This window comes from Mixophyes fleayi, chromosome 7 (assembly GCF_038048845.1).
Source record: "Mixophyes fleayi isolate aMixFle1 chromosome 7, aMixFle1.hap1, whole genome shotgun sequence".
Taxonomy (NCBI): Eukaryota; Metazoa; Chordata; class Amphibia; order Anura; family Limnodynastidae; genus Mixophyes; species Mixophyes fleayi.
Window position 1 is genome coordinate 142,700,042 of NC_134408.1, and position 18,873 is coordinate 142,718,914.

Below are 18,873 nucleotides of genomic sequence, written 5' to 3' on the forward strand. Positions count from 1 at the left end.
GTGGCTTTCACCAGCTCTTACTTTTGAAGCCTTGTTGTCAGAATTTTGTTTAAAGGGCTCCTGTCGCTTACACATAATGTAAGCAGTCATATTGTGGGCTGTACCGTTATTCATGAGCATGAAGCCTATTGGCACGGTGGCTCAGTGGTTAGCACTTCTGCCTCACAGCACTGGGGTCATGAGTTCGATTCCCGACCATGACCTTATCAGTGTGGAGTTTGTATGTTCTCCCCGTGTTTGCGTGGGTTTCCTCCGGGTGCTCTGGTTTCCTCCCACACTCCAAAAACATACTGGTAGGTTAATTGGCTGCTCTCAAAATTTACCCTAGTCTGTCTCTGTCAGTCTGTGTGTATATTAGGGAATTTAGACTGTAAGCTCCAATGGGGCAGGAACTGATGTGAATGAGTTCTCTGTACAGCGCTGCGGAATCAGTGGCGCTATTTAAATAAATGATGATGATATCAATATTTTTTAAGAACAGCTTATTGAAGTAAAATCAACTAAACCAATATAACAAGTCAGGGAATATAACCTATTGTACATTACTTGACACATCATTCATGTGGATTGGGATATAGCAGAACAGAGTAAACATTAGTATAGGAAGTCAAAGGATAGAGCCTGGAAGGGGCCGTTGTGATCATCTCCCTCAAAGTGGCACCTACGCTCTAATATAGGTTAATCTATTGGCTGTTACGTCAAATGGAATGTTCAAGGACATTTTAATCCATTCATATCTTTTATCAGGTTCTTATATTCATGGGCAGCATTTATTCGTCATAGCCGTTCTCTTGCATTAGAGGCATCAGGGGCCTGAGAAGAGTTGTGAAATAACTTTTCATCTGTGTGTCTATTTTGGTTTATGTTAGACCTATGTGTACACCCATGTTATCATGGAGAACGTGGGTCATTTGCATCTGCAGGACAGGACCATATCAGATGTCAGGGATGACCAGGAGTAGTGCCGCATTATAGGGGATTACCTGAGCTAAGCGTACCATGGAGAGGAATGCTGTATGCAGCGTGTGTTTTTTTGTACACTGTGTCAGTGTAGCATTAATGCATCTTTTGTGGCGCACTAGAGGCTCCTACAGGTCATCGTCATCATCCAACCTCACCTGGTCCTCCTCCCAGCTGACACTAGATGGATTGCAGACAACTTTGTAATTGGCAAATAATCCCTTTGGTGGTCTCCCGTCCAATCAGACTTCTCTTCGCTGTTCGCTTTTTTTCATTCAAAGTTTTCCAAGGCGTAGTGGACCCTGGAGAGCAGACACTTGTCAGGGGAAGCGTTTTGTATTTTATTGTTGAAACTATGCATTTGCCTGGAGTTCATCTTTAATTTTAGTTGGCTGATTAAATACCAAATTCACATCTCCAATCACACACACATTTGTAGGCAACTTAATTGTCAGGAAAAGTCTAGGTCACTTGTGAGTTTTCAAAGAGGGATTTCTTTTTGCTAAATAATGCATCAATCATCGCCCCGGAGCTGGCTGTTATGATGTTTAAAAAAAGGACGAAGAGAATCCGCGATGACTGCGGGCGCATTGTTTTAGTAGTCTGTTAATACAAGGTCATCTGTACATTTAATAGGCAGTCTGTTAACACAAGGACATCTGTACATTTCATTCTTTGTTGTCTGATGAGACCGATATGACACTGACCCCCGTCTACATTCCTGGCTGCTCGGATTTAGGGACAATAGAGTTGGCCGTGGTGGGTTCGTGCTCAGAGGGGGCTCAGTCTGAATTTTTCCTATGGAGGCTAAAGGGCAAAGCAGTCTGGTCTATTAGCCACATGGGAATAATCAGCGCAAGTGCGGTCACTCTTAATAATATCTCCACTGCTGGACCGTAGTGGCAGGCTTGGGGCCATCTTGCCCTTTTTGTGGTTTACAATTCAGTCATATTCTTCTGTGTCCTTTGTGTGTACGTTTTAAGCATGGTCGGCACCAGTTACTGAATGCTTTCCTTTCAGCTGGGTATAGGGCTCGGAACAAGAGCTTTCGTTCACATGAAGCCGCGTGAAGTCAGCCCGAGTTAAATCTTCGCCAGACTTCTGAAATACGCACCCTGGTCGCCTATCAGTCAATCTGTGTTGTTTTGTGATTCTGGGGGTTAGCTAATGTGGAGGATTACATTCTGTTCCAGGATGTGGTGAGATTTTGACTCTGTTTACATACATATGTTATGAACCGTGTCACATGCGGTGATGTCACGTCTAGTTTTATGTAATGTATTTCTTCATCTAGCTGAAGCAGATTTGAATTTCTGCAAACTCCTGAGGCGTGGTGAGGTTCCTACATAAAGCAAATGGTCACGCGTGTAACCGCTGCTTGCATGTGTATGACGGCACAGCTGATTGGACAAGCCATGACAGCCAATCAGCTGCATTGACAACATTGAATGCCGTTTTGTACTTTGCAACTTTTCCAGGAGAAGCGACACAGGTGGGGCTGAGTGGCTCCTGAATTATTTTGGTGGAAATAGGTTTATTTGCAACATTTTATTTTTATACATCTTCGTTTTTTAAGTACCTTCTGAAGTCAATGGGTAGTAAATGATATTTCAGCCGATATAGCTAAGCAAACTGGATGTTAAGTGATTGGTCAGTGTTTGTCTCCAACGCCTGGATCGCTAGGTATTCAGACACAGTACTACTCACCTTCACTACTGTCCCAATCTCCACTCGCCTCTGTTGCCCGCTTCCAATTAGACTGTGAGCTCTCTCATCAGAGGGACCCTAAATGGCCTTTATTTTCACATCTGAATTTATTTTGATTAACTTGCATTCCCTTGTTTTATGTTAATTCATATTTTCCCCAGTGGTTGGTTATAATATTAGAAAATCAGTTAACATTATTATTATCATTATTATTTTTATTATCCTTTATTTATAAAGTGCCAACATATTATGCATTGCTTTATATTGGTGAGATCATGATACAAACTAGTCGTCTATATATATTGGCCTTGCCCACGTGAGCTTACAATCTAAGAGTGGTTCTTAACATGGAAGTAGATAGTAGTTTTGTACAGAAAGATTTAGACAAAATAGCAAACTGAGCCATGAAATGACAGATGAGTTTAATGGTGATATAGGAATCGCAGGGTTATACACTTAGATTGCAGTAATAATTGTGCTACTTACACATCAAAATTGCATGGGTTTCCTCCCGGTGCTCCGGTTTCCTCCCACACTCCAAAAACATACTGGTAGGTTAATTGGCTTCTGTTAAATTGTCCTTAGTCTCTCTCGGTCTGTGTCTGTATGTTAGGGGATTTAGATTGTAAGCTCCAATGGGGCAGGGACTGATGTGAATGAGTTTTCTGTACAGCGCTGCGGAATTAGTGGCGCTATATAAATAGATGGATAATGATGATCAAATGTAATACAGTTGGTGAAAACAGATGGGAACAGGCTCAGAAATCTGAATAGTAGCACCAGTGTCAGGCAGTGGCTGTAAAGGCAAATACATAAAGTAGTTCATATTGTCATTAAATTGTGTGTTAAGTTTAATGAACTCTATCTTAAAATATCACATTTCTCACATGTTACACATCCATCCTCCCTCCACATACACAGTAATATAGTATACCTTGCATTATCATCATACATAGTATGTTACACGTCTCATACATCACATATTACACCATCATCTACATTATATGTTGCCATGTGCCTTCTCAATACCTGCATGTCTAAAACTCTGCCATTGCACATTTAAATGTCCAGTACAGCTATAATATATAAATTAATCCAATATGTAAAGGTATCTTGTAATATTCCTAAATATATAAACAGTCCCTATACCGTTAGAGAACTGGAGACACTTGATATTGTATTTAAACGTCCTTTACAGCTGAGAGTGAGCTATTGCTCTCTGCTATCAAGTATTGCAAACTCGGAGGCCCACTGTCTCTGTCCTTCAATATAATTAAACACAGGAAGTGTAGTTGCTCTATAGGAACAATCGCCCCAAAAATCTCTTCAGTTATGATAAACTTCTGTAACATTTCCATATATATTTTTGTAGCTGTTTTATATAAAAAGTAATTTCGTTCGGTTTTGTAATCCAGTACTGTTTGTTATATTTTGTGTTCAGCTTCAGCGTGAATCTCCCTATATATTGGAAGCTACAAAGCATATTAACTAGAAAAAACAACTGATTACATGTATGTAACTATGTATATAGGGGTATACAATGGCAGTTGTTGTAGCAAGATAAGAATAGAGTTTCCCGCACTCCTCCGTGTAGTTTAGTTTCCTTGCTGATCAGTGTGTACAGTGTAAATGTAATTTCTCTTATATTACTGACACTGTACATATACTACCAGTGGGGATACATTGTGCCCCTGACCCTGTGCCTAGAGGCTGCCATGGAGACCTGGCATCATCATAGGTATGTTTCAGTAAATATTTAATCAATTTGCATATGTGGAGAAGCCTTTTATTGTGTGCACAAAGCTTGTACCTCCCGTTCTGCAGCATGCAGGCAGATGGGTTTAGCCATCGCTGCCAGCATCATGAAGCTTATTCCATTGTCTAAGGAGAGTCTACTTGTAATCGTCCCAACTTAGCGTCATGTGCAAATCTACAAGGCCCATTATTAGCGAGTCAGTATCGTATGTGTCTGTGTTTAGTCTCCAAGTACTTGACGTCCGTCACTATCCAGCACCCAGGACCCTCTGTCTGGTGTTGTGTGGTTTATAACATACATAGAGAACGTTACATAATCTGCTTTATGCAACATATTAGTGCTACAGTAACTGTGTGGTATACCATTGTGTTGGAGGGGGTGAAACTGAACCCAAGTGTAGAAACAAGATTATAAGTCACCTTCTGTGTCTTGCGGGTGTCACTTGTATGTCCACTATCTAGTGACTGAGTCCATTCACTTGTCGGAGGCTTTCCCAGAGGTACTTAATGGGCATATCTGATGAGCTGATGTATATTAATGTAGTATTGTTTAGAGCTAGGCTTCCACTGTATCCTAATTTCTTGTGCTTAAGCTGGGAACGATGTCAACCTTGAGATATCCCCTGAGCTAGATGGGAGTCTCTCATCGGGGACCCATTGATTTTGGGAATGAAAAGCAAGTAAGCTTTTTCAGTCCTTCAGCCTGGAGGACCCATCAACTAGCAGAGGGAGGACTTAACGTCAGCCCTGTGAATAATGAGAGAACAGTTTTAATCTATAACGTTAAATACTACTCTGTGAGGCTGTTAATGATTATATCCTTAGCCCTTCTTTTATCAAACTTCATATACAATTAGGAGTTGTTTGATCTGAAACACTCTGCGCTGCTGGCTTCGGGTTGTGTGTCCCCAGTTTTAGAAAACTAATGTAATAGTTGCTCTGAGCCTGTTCAAACACAACTAAATGCATCTGTGGCGCAAAGAGAAAGAACGATGCACGAGGAAGCTTAATATATGCAGCTGAATCAGGACATGTTAATTCATGGTATTGGATGATATCGTGTTCTACAGCAGATGTAGACAACCAGCTGGTGTGGAACTACATGTCCCAGCATGTCCTGTTAGCCAGAACGTGACTTTAGAGCAGACTTTGATAACCTGTGGCTCTCCAGCTGCTGTGGAACTACAAGTTTCAGCATGACCTGCCAGCCACAGATAGTCCAAGCCTAAAGTGCTGCTTGCTATACAAATGTCAGCATCCTATTGGGAGAAAAGCGCTATGTTAATAAAATTATTATTATTAATTATTAGCACAGTCATAGTTTTCTTAAATCCAATTTGTAATTCTGTATTTTGTGGCTGGTGGTAATTGCAAATGAACATTCCTTACCCTGATTTGTTACAAGTAATTAGCGACGACTAGATAAATGGCTGAAATGAAATAATTGTAACTGGGTAAGTAAATTATTTATTAATGTTCCAGAGCTTTTCTGCCAATGCCTGGCGTATAATCAGTATGAAAGACAAAGGCGTATTGTTTTGCACATAAGTGTTGAAAGTATTAAAAGACGTAATTGACTGAATCTCGCTGAAATGCGATTTCAGATTGTGATGTTAATGGGATGTAAATCTGCTGATACAACGGAGGCAGGATCTGCGCACAAAGCAAGTGCTGCAAGACTGGGTCCCAGCTTTTGTTGTACAACACATCAATCATTCCGCTCTGCCATTGTCCAGCCGCTTACATTTAGCCCCATGCAGCTTGAGAGGCATCCGTTTATATAATATACATTTGTTTTTTTGGTAGTTTAAATTAATATGCTTGTCAGCGAAACCCAAACACAGATGCACCAACTACCTGCTTTTCTTCCTGGGTGTTTTTTGATTTTTTTCATAGTGTTTTCAGGATTCTTTAAAACAAAAACTTTCTATTTCTCTGTCTATTGAGAACTGATATTGGGACCCATATACTCCAGCGGGTGATGTGGCATTACAGCAGTTCCTCGCAAGCTTTCATCATCATCAACAACATTTATTTATATAGCGCCAGCAAATTCCGTAGCACTTTACAATTGGGAACAAACATTAATAAGACAATACTGGGTAATACATACAGACAGAGAGGTAAGAGAACCCTGCTCGCTAGCTTACAAGCTTTAAGGACATAAACGCAAGTCAATAAGAAAGTTGCTTGTTAAAAGGGTTTGCCGTTCCTTATAATTCATAGAACAATCAGAAGTAGCTGTATGTCTGTCTGTCTGTCACTTGCAAAAAATACAGGTTGTGGAAATTGTGGTCTCTGTCCTATACAGAGCTATAAATGGCATACTTATTCTTTACAAATAAAATATAAACCTGTATAAAGCGCTTCGCTCCCAATAGCAGCACAGATAATAACCCAAAAAATCAACTGTACACTAGTTGAAAGGTAAAATGCCATAGAAAGAAAATATTGGAAATAAGTCCGGCGCTACTAGTTCTTCAAATATAGGTAGAAAATACTTAATTTTACTTATTCTTTACACGCCCACAAGAAACCTCCTCGTATTTGTGACTCTTGCTCTCTACTGTATTCTCAACAGCGTCCAATTATAAATCAATTAATTGTGTGGCTCCAGAGTGCTAGGATTACCCTTTAATTCAGTGATGTGCAAAATTTCCAGGCTATATTAATAAGAAAGGGCTCCATGTCCCAGTATAATCTGCCACAAAGTGAAGATGACATAAGGAAAATAATTTCTTCCAATTTCTTATAATTTGGGTGGTGTTGTCCTAGATTTAGTTTATTAAATCCCCCTGCCCCCCATTGAACAGCAGACACATGGCAGTCCTCACCTATAGCTCCCAAGATACTTTCCTGAACTTGAGACTCTCCAGGGTCTGTCGTGAGTGGCAGTAGCATCTGATTAGACAGGTGTTGTAGGCCAACCTGTAATTATAATGACACCCATCCAGCCTGCAGGAGACATATCACAGGGTGTTCCGCCCAGGGAAAGGCAGTAATTTAGATGACTAAACCACAAAATTTAAATCTTCAGATGAACCATGAAGGAATAATACGTTGTTCGGTTTTACCCTAACATTCCACTGCAGATCTGTTAAAAAGTAAAATGTTACCTTCCCCATTCCGTTATAAATGACTTAAGCCCCGCCCTCATATTTATTGCAATGTCCTAATAGGATCTGATACAGGGCCAAAGGTTGAGACTGAGCTGTGGTATCGCTGGTCTGCCTCGGTGTATAAATCAACCAATCCATTTAAGCAAGTCTGCCATGCTGTCAGTCACTCTATGCCTGCTGAGTTAGAGAAGCATCTCCCTCCTAACACGGTAACCTACTGCAGCTGAGTGAGAGCAGAATGGACATATTTCATCATCATCATTTATTTATATAGCGGTAGCAAATTCCTGGGTGCTACAAACAGACAGAGAGGTAAGAGGGCCCTGCTCACAAGCTTACAGTCTATGGGACAAATTTAGTTAAGTATGAAACTTAAAGTTATTTCATGCTAATTATTCAGCTCAGGAATACACACATAGGCAGGGCCGCCGAGAGGGGGGGGGAGCGGGTACAGTTTACCCGGGCCCGGCCATGCCAGGGGGCCCGGGCCGGGCCCTCGCTGCTAATTAAATTTATTTTTATTTTTTTATTATTTTTCTCTGTTGCGCTATTTTTTTTAAAACTTTTTTTATTTTTTTTTCCCGCCGGGGGGGGGGGGGGGGGGGGGGTGGGGGTTCATGGGAGCTGGAAGAAAAAAAAATAAAAATAAAAAATACTCACGTGATCGCGCGGCGCCGTGTCCCTCCTCTCCTCCATTCACACTGACTGCTGGGCGTGACGTCATCAAGTCACGCCTGTCAGTCAGTGAGGAGCGCCGCAGCCAGCAGGAAGAAAGAAGACAGAAGAGGAGACAGAAGAGCAGAAAAGAAAAGAAAGAAGTTGACAAAAGGTAAGTAAAGAAACGGAGAGGCAAGGGGAGGAAAACAGGGAGGGACAGTACTATAAAGAAAGGGGACAGAGAAACAGAGGAGGAAAAAAAGGAGAGAGCCACAGAGTAATAAAAAAAAAAGTGGGAGAGAGGAACAGAGGAGGAAAAAAAGGAGAGAGCCACAGGGGAATAAAAAAAAATTGGGGAGAGAGGAACAGAGGAGGGAAAAAAAGTGGGAGAGAGGAACAGAGGAGGAAAAAAAAGTGGGAGAGAGGAACAGAGGAGGAAAAAAGTGGGAGAGAGGAACAGAGGAATAAAAAAAGTGGGAGAGAGGCACAAAGTAAAAAAGAAGGGGGAAAAGCAGCATGGAGGTCGCAGTGTGAGCATAAGGGGGTACAGTGTAGTTGTGATGTAGGGGCACAGTATTGTGTGTGTGATGGCACAGGGGGCTTGTTGCAATGTAGTGTGTGTGAGGTAGGTGGCGGCTAATTAATGGGCGCTATTTTGTTTGTAGGGTGATGGTGAGGCAATTTAATAGTAGGGACTATTAATTTAAGATGGGGTGGTTTGGGGGCTATTGAATCTTGGGGTGAGTTTAGGGAGAATGAGGTCTATTTATTAAATGTGACTATGAATTATTTAATGGCAGTGATGGTTGCGGGAAATAGGTATTGCTGGGGCTGTTTGCAGGAAGTGAAATAGGTTTATTTATTAAATGTAAATAGTATTATTTTAATGTTGGGGCTGGAGGAAGGCCTAATTATTAATCGTGGGTGCTATTGATTTAACGCCGGGGCTGGCTGTAATTTTCTAAATGTAGCCATTTTTTTTTCAAAATAGGTCCTTCAACATTTCTGGATCCGGACAAGCCACAACTAAAGAAACCAGCAGCCACAGGTGGAGAAAGTGAGAAGAACAGGTAGGAGAGAGCAGCACAGTGTGTGAAATGTTGTGATTCTAGTAGGGACAATACCAATTTTTGGTGAATGTTGTGCCCAATGTAAGGTGTAGGCCAAGACTGAACTGTTTGTGTACACACTGCATTGTTTGTATACTACACTGTGGTGGTAGATGTCCTGAAAGTCAGGAGTGCTTGAACATATGTGACGCTCCGGCGAATTGAGAGCCTAGTGGTTTTTATGTTAGCCACGCCCCAAAATGCATGACCACACCTCCCAAAATTTTTGCACCGCCGTTTGGCTAGCTACGCCCCTGAATGCATGACCATACTTCTAAACTTCGCAAAAAATTTTTGGGGCTTATTTGACTATGAGGGGGGCCCCATGAATTTGTTGTACCCGGGCCCTGAATTCTTCTTGGCAGCCCTGCACATAGGTGGTTAAATTGGACAAGATCTGTTAGTTTGGCTCAGAACACCGCACCGCTTCCGACATCATTGGGCCTGTAAATGCGGTCAGAAGTTGAACCCCCAAAGAGCAGTAATGATCATCCGCTGTCATCTTCCAACTGCATTTATTACATGTCTGATAATGACCCTATAGATTTCTGCTGGAGCACCATACAGCACTATAGTCGTTTCTAGGCCATGAACTCAGCGATATCGAACCATTTGCCTGAGACCAGTTATTGCACAGTGTATGGTTAGCATCACATGTTCCTGAGCACCGATTTAGGTTGAATAAAGTAAAGGCAAACAGTGGATTCTGTGTAAGCTCTCACTTAGGCTGGGTACACACTACAGGGTTTTCAGCCAAGTATCGGGCCACTCACACGATAAACGACTGTTCGGCCCGATATCGCATTAGGGTTTACACTTCAACGATGAGCGATTATCGTTCCAAAGCACATCGTATTGATTGATTTTGAAACCGGACTAAGAATCTCGTTTAACGATGGAACGATGTTGTTCCAATCTTGCAGTGTGTAAGCACTCCGCACCGGTAGTGTCCATAGATCTCTATGGAGTGTGCAGAGTCACCATCTCTTCAGCCGATGGTTTTGACGGATGAAGAGCACAGATCTGAAGGTAAATTTTCTAAAATGTGTATAGTGTTTTCATCTATCGCCATGCTGATCAGGATTTTAGGTTTTTTTCGTTGGTAAAATCGTTAAACATGTCACATCGGGAGAAATTTTCTGTGTGTACCCAGCCTAAGGCTGGAGGCTCCGATGTAATTGTTGACATAACCACCCATTGTTACTGTAGCTTCAGAGAGCAGAATGGGAAAAATACAGCACAAAACTTTATTAATAATAATAATAAAAGGTGATTTCTAAGATTACTTTCCTTCACTATGAAACAAATCTACTGTACTCACCTTAATGGGACATTGCTATTTGCACACATGTAAAAAGCTATTTGGTCTTAAAGTTTACATTTATTCATTATTTGGAAAGGAAATGAGAAGGCAACGTGCCATTTTCCCTTCTATTGTTTCCCTCTGCTGAGGCTTATATGCTTATACTATAAAGAAGCCTAGATATAAAATAAAAGTAATATGTGATGATTCTGTGCAGATGATTATGCACAATGTTGTTGCATCCCCCGTGTATAAACCTAATCAGAGAGATTGACACATTAGCTGAGCCGCCACCTCGTACCAACCTTCAGGCGCCGGGATCATTCTCTAAGGAATCAAAAGTCAAGTGCCGACGGGAATCTCCTCACTGTACAGATGGTGCCCTGTTGACAGCTGAATATAAGACTTGAATCAATTAAGTAGTTTGCCCTAATATAGAGTCCAGGAATCTAAGGTAATCCAGCATAAAGGCCTTGAGGTCTGGGAGTACGATATGACCCACTGAGTGACGGACAGATTCATGCCGAGTTCCATACATTCCTGCTCGTCCGTTCTCACCAGTCGCCCACAGCTGAGCCCTGAGCCTCCATATGCGATGGTCGGAGAGATTGGCTGTTAATTATGAAATTTAAAGTACAAGGATAGCCCGGCAGACAGCAGCCATTGTCTTGTTCACATCTTGAAGGTCAAAGGATCCTGTAAATTCTCTGCCAAAGTAAAGGAGCAGCGATTGGACGAACCTATCCCACTTCGTCCTGAATTGATGTTCTCGGAATATATATGGATTTAAAGGATCAATAAGTTTAACATAGATGCAGATTGTTATTTAATAAAATAATTCAAAATGTATGAACAATTATGAATCGATTTTCTTTGCAACTTTAACGATTATTGCAGAAGAGGTGTTAGAATTGTTTTTCAGGCTCATGCAGATGTCTCCGTTTGTGGTGTTTTTATTGTTTGGATTCCAGAGTGTTTACTGAGATTTCCTTGGTGACTAATACGTATTGTTGTTTACCCGTCCGTGTAGCGTGTTGGAGGATACTAGACTGGCACGACTGGCTGTGATTCAGAGAGAAGTGACCAGCATCACGCAGGTGCATTGCACGAGTCAGTCTCTTCATAGTGTCACCTGCTGATGTTCTCCTGGCTGCTGGCATTGTGGCTCGGACGCTATTGTCAGGATCACATCCTCTGTCTCGGCGTTCCTGGAAGTGCATGGTCTGGCAGTGTGCTCTGTCACCACTGCCCCTAATGATCTCCAAAGGTTGTTTACACAGATTCTAAATGCATATGACTCAGGAGAATTCTGTAAATGACAGGAGTATCCAGTACAAGAAAAGTACAGTGTCTGTATTTAAACTAGGTCAATTATACTGATGTTATTAAACTTTACACAGCAAGCACCACAGGGTCTAAATATAAATATAAACCCTTTAGTTCTATTGTTTTATCCCATTAATCCTGTGTTTCCCACTATTTCCCAATACTGCCAATCGGTAGGAAGCTTTGCATGTTTTCTATGTCATTGCACAGTTACACTTGTGCTTTATGATTCAAATTTCAATAAACAGAAGTTATTTGAAAAAGTGTCAGTAGAAATCTTAACTGGCAGGACATTTATATAACTTTATCAGTAAAAAATAAACGCAGGACTCTGTGTTGCAAGTAACTTAGTTGGACTTATTTTTAAAAGTGCAATCACCTCTTAAAATGAGGTGTTTCCTTAGTATAAATCACTCTGGTTACCTGTAAGTAGACACGTGGTGTTTTTTTTTTTTTTTTTTCTTTGACTCAAGCTGCTATTAATGATTGACAGTTGCTAAGTATCAGGCGAATACAATAACAATCGCAGTCACATGACACAGTGTAGGGAGCAGAGAAGCTTTGGAACACACATAGCATAAAACCCCGCCCCTGTTTGCCGTGGTGTGACTGCTAAGGAGCTTGGTGACTGATTGGCTCGGATTAAGAGATAAAAGTTAAACTCCAGAGAACAAGCAGAATCCAGGAGAGGAGAGGCATATTTTTTTTGCAGTGGTGGCAATGTAAATATACAGAATACAGTGATTTTACAAAGGGAAGACTAAGTTATAGGAGAACGACCTGGTAAAATGAAATCCAACTTTATGTTAAAGAAGGACAAAACTTTGCACCTTTAAGTAACCATATCCGTCTACAGTTAAGGAAGCCAGTTGAAATTAAATTGTAATGTTAAAAGTACATTAATATGTTCGTTGTACCTGTTATGTATTATTTTAGTTGAGGCCACCATTTGACCAGTATACACAAGTTTACAGTCTCCAGCGTCCCTATGTGTGTTGCCTGCCGCACCTTTCCTAATGCTCGCGTCACAAATGAGACCGTTTCGTGCACTGAACTGATCATGGAGAGATGGATCAGACAGAAGCGTTAGCACAGTATGTGTCAGATCTGTGGTGCAGTGACATCCGTTCTTGTCTGCCTGAATTGGGCAAGCAGTACTCTGCCTATGGCACCAAAGGCACGTTAGAATCTGTGACTGGCAAATATTGGTTGTATAGTGGCAACAATTTACAGTACATTTAAGTAGGACCAGTAACCTTTTATTTATGTTTATTTACATTAATGTGTTTGATTACTAGAAACAATTTTTTTTTACCATTTGCATATCGGACATGCCAGCTTTGAAGCAATCCTCCTGGAGGAATGGGGTTTGTGATGGAGAGGGGTGAATACATGTAGTCATTCGTTTTTTGTTTACTTATTTTATCAGTATTTATTTGTAGAGCTCCAGGATAATATGCAATGCTTTCCAAAAAATTATGTAATCGTTCACATCCGTCCTTGCCCCATTGGAGCTCACAGTCTAAATTCCCTACCACAAACACGCATTGGGTTCATTTTGGCAGAGGCCAGTTAACCTACCAATTTTGTTTTTGGAGTGTGAAAGGAAACCTTTGGAAAACCAGACATATAAGGGGGGATAACGGAGAACGTGCAAACTCCACCCATATGGTGCCCTGGTCGGAATTGAGCCCACGACTCCAGTTCTGTGAGTCAAGTATTCGTTTCTGAACGGGCTGCTGTCTCATGCACGGTGGTACAGCCACAAACTGCCCCCTATGTTTGGGCAATAGGTGCACTTTAAAACAGGATTTGAATGGTGGAGAGGAGAGAGAGATGAGGGGGATGTTTAGTAAGGAGATGAATGAAGCACAGGAGTAAAAGTAAGTGCACATCAGACAGTCTGTAAATCACTGATGGTAAACAGGCGGCCCCAGGGCCACATGTGGCCCTTCACACTTCCACTTGCGGCCCCCAACTCATTCTTGCTTTGTTGTCAAATTTGTTTCTTATAGCGTGTAACAGTTGTTTAATGCCTGCTGATATGTTATTACAGATAGGCGTTTTTTTTATTAAATGTTTTTGTTTTATCGTTACACTGTGATTAAGTGTAATGTGCGGCCTTTTTGAAGACTAGAGGGCCGCTCGGTGGCCCCTGTAGTATATCCGGTTGCCTATCACTGCTGTAAACACTGATGATCCAAGGTCACTGGCCCCTGTTATATTGTATCACCATTGCCAAATTATTTTCCTGTGCTTATACTGGTCCAATCTGTATCATTACCTCCAGATATCATTACTGGTGCCAAATTGGGGTCACAGAGTCATACAGGTTCACATAATGCACCACTATTGTCTGCGTCCTAATTGGAAGAGGATACTTCTTCATGTTATGTATGAAATACGTGTTAAAAGAAGTATCCCATGCTTGTTATTTCCAAACACACGCTTCCCCCTGAAATTTCCTGTTTTTATTTTCTGGAAGAGGCAAAAAAAAGAAAAAGCATTGAATGAATAAAAGCCGAACAAGTCATTCTGCCAGACAAAGGGATTAAATGCTGCCCCCGTGGTGCTATGAATGGGGCCTGAGTTTCCCATTGACTAAAAACTTCCTCCGGGAAGTGGAATAAATAGCGTATGGAAGAGGCAAGGTCACCTTTTAATACCGTGCTCACCGCTGGGCACTCTCTTTCTCTCTTTGTGTTTTGTAGTTCGGCCGAGGAACAGGCTCAGTCTAAGAAAGCTCTGAAGAAACAACAGAAGGAAGCCGAGAAAGCGGCAAAGAAAGCTGAGAAACAGGCCAAGTTGGTCAGTCCCGGAGGCTGCTATATTCATTTAATCCTTAAACAAACACCACTGAGAAAACAATGACACGTAATATTTTTATATAAACTAGATTGCATTGTAGATAGAGTAGCCCTTTACATGTACAACGGAGCAGACGTGGCACAGTATAGAAGTGTGCCTTTCCAATTCCATATTCCTAGTCCACTTTTTCCCCCAGGGTTGCTCCGAATTTATTTTGTGTATTCTGTTCACATTACAGAAATAATAGATTTAAATGTTAATAAAATTGTCAGGAGAAAATCCTGTTAAAGGCATTTGAATCTGAACCCATCATTTAAATAACTTAATAAGCACTTATTTTATTATTTATGAGCGCTTGTTTCTTACATGTAGCCATCTATATCCAGTTTTTACTTTACATTCTGCTATTCATAATAGCATGATTTGCAAGCAATAATTTATTGCTAAGTTTTCTGCTGCCTTATGGTTGAAATTCAGCACTTCTGCTTAAATCTTTTATCCACTAAAATGAAGGTATTCTACTGTAAGGGGGGGGGGGATCTTGGGTAATTTTTATGCTTTCACAATTTATGTGCCCACCAAATTAGAAAGGTAGCTATGGTAGATTGCATAGCAACCCAGTGCCTTTGGTAAAGGAAGGGCAACAGGAATGCAGAAAATAAATCCACTATCCACCACGAGAGATTTAATATAACTAGGTGGCAATGCTCTTTGCTTACTGTTTTCCTGCAGTCAAAATACTGAGCTGCTTGCAAAGGTCTGTGGTAAAGTGAATCACTGGTATGGCATCATTATCAACATTTATTTATATAGCGCCAGCAAATTCCGTAGCGCTTTACAATTTTGAACAAATATTAATAAAACAATACTGGGTAATACAGACAGACAGACAGAGAGGTAAGAGGGCCCTGCTTGCAAGCTTACAATTTATGGCAAAGTGGGAATGTTAAAAACTGTATTCATAATAGATTTATCTCAACCAAAGGGCAGCACACAATGAATATTATTATTATTATCGTAGATTTGTAATGTACCACAGTGCTCCGCAGCGCCATACAGTAGGGATTACAGGACATACATAAAACGGACAAGGCAGACAAAATAAATGCAGACATGAAAACAAAGGTTATGGAGGACCCTGCTCATTACAGAGCTTACATTCTAAGTGGAAGAGGGCACAGTTGAAACAAAATGAGCGAGTGTGGCTCAGAGTGGAGATTGGGACGGTTGTGAGGGTGCATTAGAGTGTGGAGTATCATCAGGGATAAGGTAAACTCTAATAAACAGATGGGGTTTTAGAGAATGTCTAAAGATTTGAAGGCTGTGGGAAAGCCTTATTAGGCGAGGTAGGGAATTCCATAAGTGGGGAGCAGCACGGGAGAAGTCTTGTAGGCGGGAGTGAGAGGTGGTTACCAGAGACGAGACGAGGCGCAGGTCAGAGGTAGATCTAAGAGGGTGGGAGGGAGAGTATTTTGATGGGTGATTTGAGATGTATGAAGGGGTGTTGTTGAGGGCTTTGTAGGTAAGGGTGAGTAATTTGAATTGGATTCTGGAGGACACAGGGAGCCAGTGTAGGGATTTGTAAAGTGGTGCAGCAGATGTGGAGCGGTGAGAGAGGAAGATCAGTCTTGCAGCAGCATTTAGGATGGATTGAAGTGTGGCTATATGGGTGTCAGGAATGCCTGATAGCAGTAGAGTGCAATAGTCAAGATGGGAGATGATGAGAGAATGGATAATATTTTTGGTTGCGTGTTGAGTAAGAAAAGGGCGTTTTCTGGCAATGTTTTTAAGGTGTAATCGACAGGACTGGGAGAGAATATTGATGTGTGGAATAAAGCACAGGGTGGAATCAAGTGGGACACCAAGCCAGCAGGCTTGGGAGACTGAGGCAATTGTGGCCTTATTGTTAGTGAGGGTGACTCTGGCAGGAGGGAAGATAAGAAGCTCTATTTTGGACATGTTGAGCTTTAGGTAGCGTTGGGACATCCATATGGAGATAGCTGAAAGACAGTTGGTTACATAAGATAGTACAGAAGGGGAGAGGTCAGGAGAAGAGATATAGATTTGGGTGTCATCAGCGTATGAATAAATGTAATCTGCAAATCATCTTATCATTACACAGAATGCACAGTGTTCTAATCATAATGCTGGTTATGGAACGTTTGCTCACGTTGCTAACTGATGTTTCTGTATTTACTCCAGGTATCTGAGCAGCAGGCGGATGAAGGAGAGGTGAGTGTCAGTTTGTGGGTAATGTAGGTGTCGCTTGCACATCCATGTGGTTTTCAAAATGCAATAATAACAAAGGTATATGTGTTGTGTTATTACATTGTTATATAATGCCAGCAGCATAGAAGCCTGTCGGTAAAGCTGCCTCATGGGGTTCCCAGATGCTGAGGGATAATTTGTCCTCTAAGTTCTCTGCAGACAGGGAACGATGTCTGTGTTCTCTCTTATCTAGACTTAAATTGAAATGTTCATAGAAAATCCTCTCTAAGTTTGATCTCATCCTGGTACTGGCCTGCAAGTATATCCATTATTAAATTACCTACAAGATAATTTCACTGCAATGTTTCCAGTTCAGATTAAAGTTGTTCTTTTTAAAGGGAAAATCCAGATTTGAAGAACTCTATGGTCTATGGACTGTTACGTTGCTACAACAATAGATCTACTGTTTAGATACAATGGTTTCCAATGCACGGACTGTAGCTTCTCTGCTGTTCTGTCCAATGACAATAAACAAATCAACCTGGAGAATAGAATTCATTGAAAGTGGATTTCCCCTTTAAATGTATGCGCCACCTACTTACAGGGAAGACAGCCACTTTCATTCATGGCAATGCAATCTGTTGGTTGACTAGGGACATCACGTTAGTAAATTGAGACGCTGAATATTGACTCAGATCGCAAACTGGCTACCTCTACTGAGCCTCAATAATCTAGCGCGTCACTTGTACACCGCGAGGCGCTGTGGTTTTGCACAAGTGTTCCCTAGATGGTCCTCCTATCGCTCACTTCCTCTCCGCTTAATCGTGAGTGAGGGGATAGAAGAGTTGTCTTTATACATGAAGCTTTTTTGTTTCTTTACATTGGGTACAGTCTAGGATGAGACCCAAACTCCGCCTCTACAAAGCGGGTACAAAAATCAGGTTGTTTTGCGTATTGGAAATGGCTGGACACCCTTTTGCACAGCAAGAAATACCCGTAAAAACACACCCTCTCCACCCCTCTTATTTCAGTAGTCTGATTCTGCACAATGGAACTCCATTTTTGACCTGCTCCGTTTAAACTAGGTGCATCTGCCGCCGACCTTGTACATGACAAAGAACTCCCTCGATCTACTCAACCCCCTCCCATCAGCCGGAACAAACTTCTTTCCTCTGCAATCTCCAATATCTTTGTCTCGTGTGGAAATCTAAGTGTCCCTGTGCAAACCGATATCATAAGTGAGGCTCACTCTGTGTAGGCGACAGGAACACTTTAACGTTAGGAATAATGCAGAAATTGGAGCCAATATTAAGACTGTGCCAACTACATAATAAGGGCATTTCTGTTTGCATATAATAACTTGGCCTTTTCAAATAAAAGGTCAATTGCAGTGCAAGTACCTGTTCTTTGTTCTGTGGAGGCCAGAGACATTGCAGATAAATCATTTTTGGCAGTGATACTGAGCTATCTCATCTCCAGAACATGGTTTGTGGCACATCTGACTGAAGAATACAAATCTTGGATTATTCACAGTGCTTGTCAGGTTTTGCTGGGGCCTGTAGATTTCTGGTTTTATCTGGTACAGTTTTCAGGTTCAGCAAGTATAAAGTATCAGTTCATCAGATGTCCTCATTGTTTACTAGTAATTAATTTTCCGCACAGTTGTATTAATTTCTCTTTCTTTGTAGGACTTTGCTAAGGACAGATATGGGGTACCCACAATGATACAGTCTCAAGAGAGACCAGGTATGTATCTATGTGGGGTTTTCAATTAAAGATACCAACCCCTGTTTCTCCTGGTATATCTTTAGAATTGTTAACTCAACGCTTTTGCTGCTAAATATATTGACTAACATTCTATCATTGTTCAAAGGTGTAAATGTGAACCATAGGGACCAATCAGGCATTTGCTTTCAGGGTC

General features: G+C 41.3%; 1 protein-coding gene across 1 annotated transcript in view; it reads left to right on the top strand.

The window, feature by feature from the left end:
• The window catches only part of DARS1 (aspartyl-tRNA synthetase 1), a 74,017-nt gene that overhangs the window by 7,198 nt on the left and 47,946 nt on the right, over positions 1-18,873 (top strand). The window contains exons 2-4 of the mRNA XM_075180949.1: positions 14,648-14,744; positions 16,947-16,976; positions 18,641-18,698. Of these exons, the coding sequence (XP_075037050.1) occupies positions 14,648-14,744; positions 16,947-16,976; positions 18,641-18,698 (185 nt within the window). The remainder of the gene's footprint in view (positions 1-14,647; positions 14,745-16,946; positions 16,977-18,640; positions 18,699-18,873) is intronic.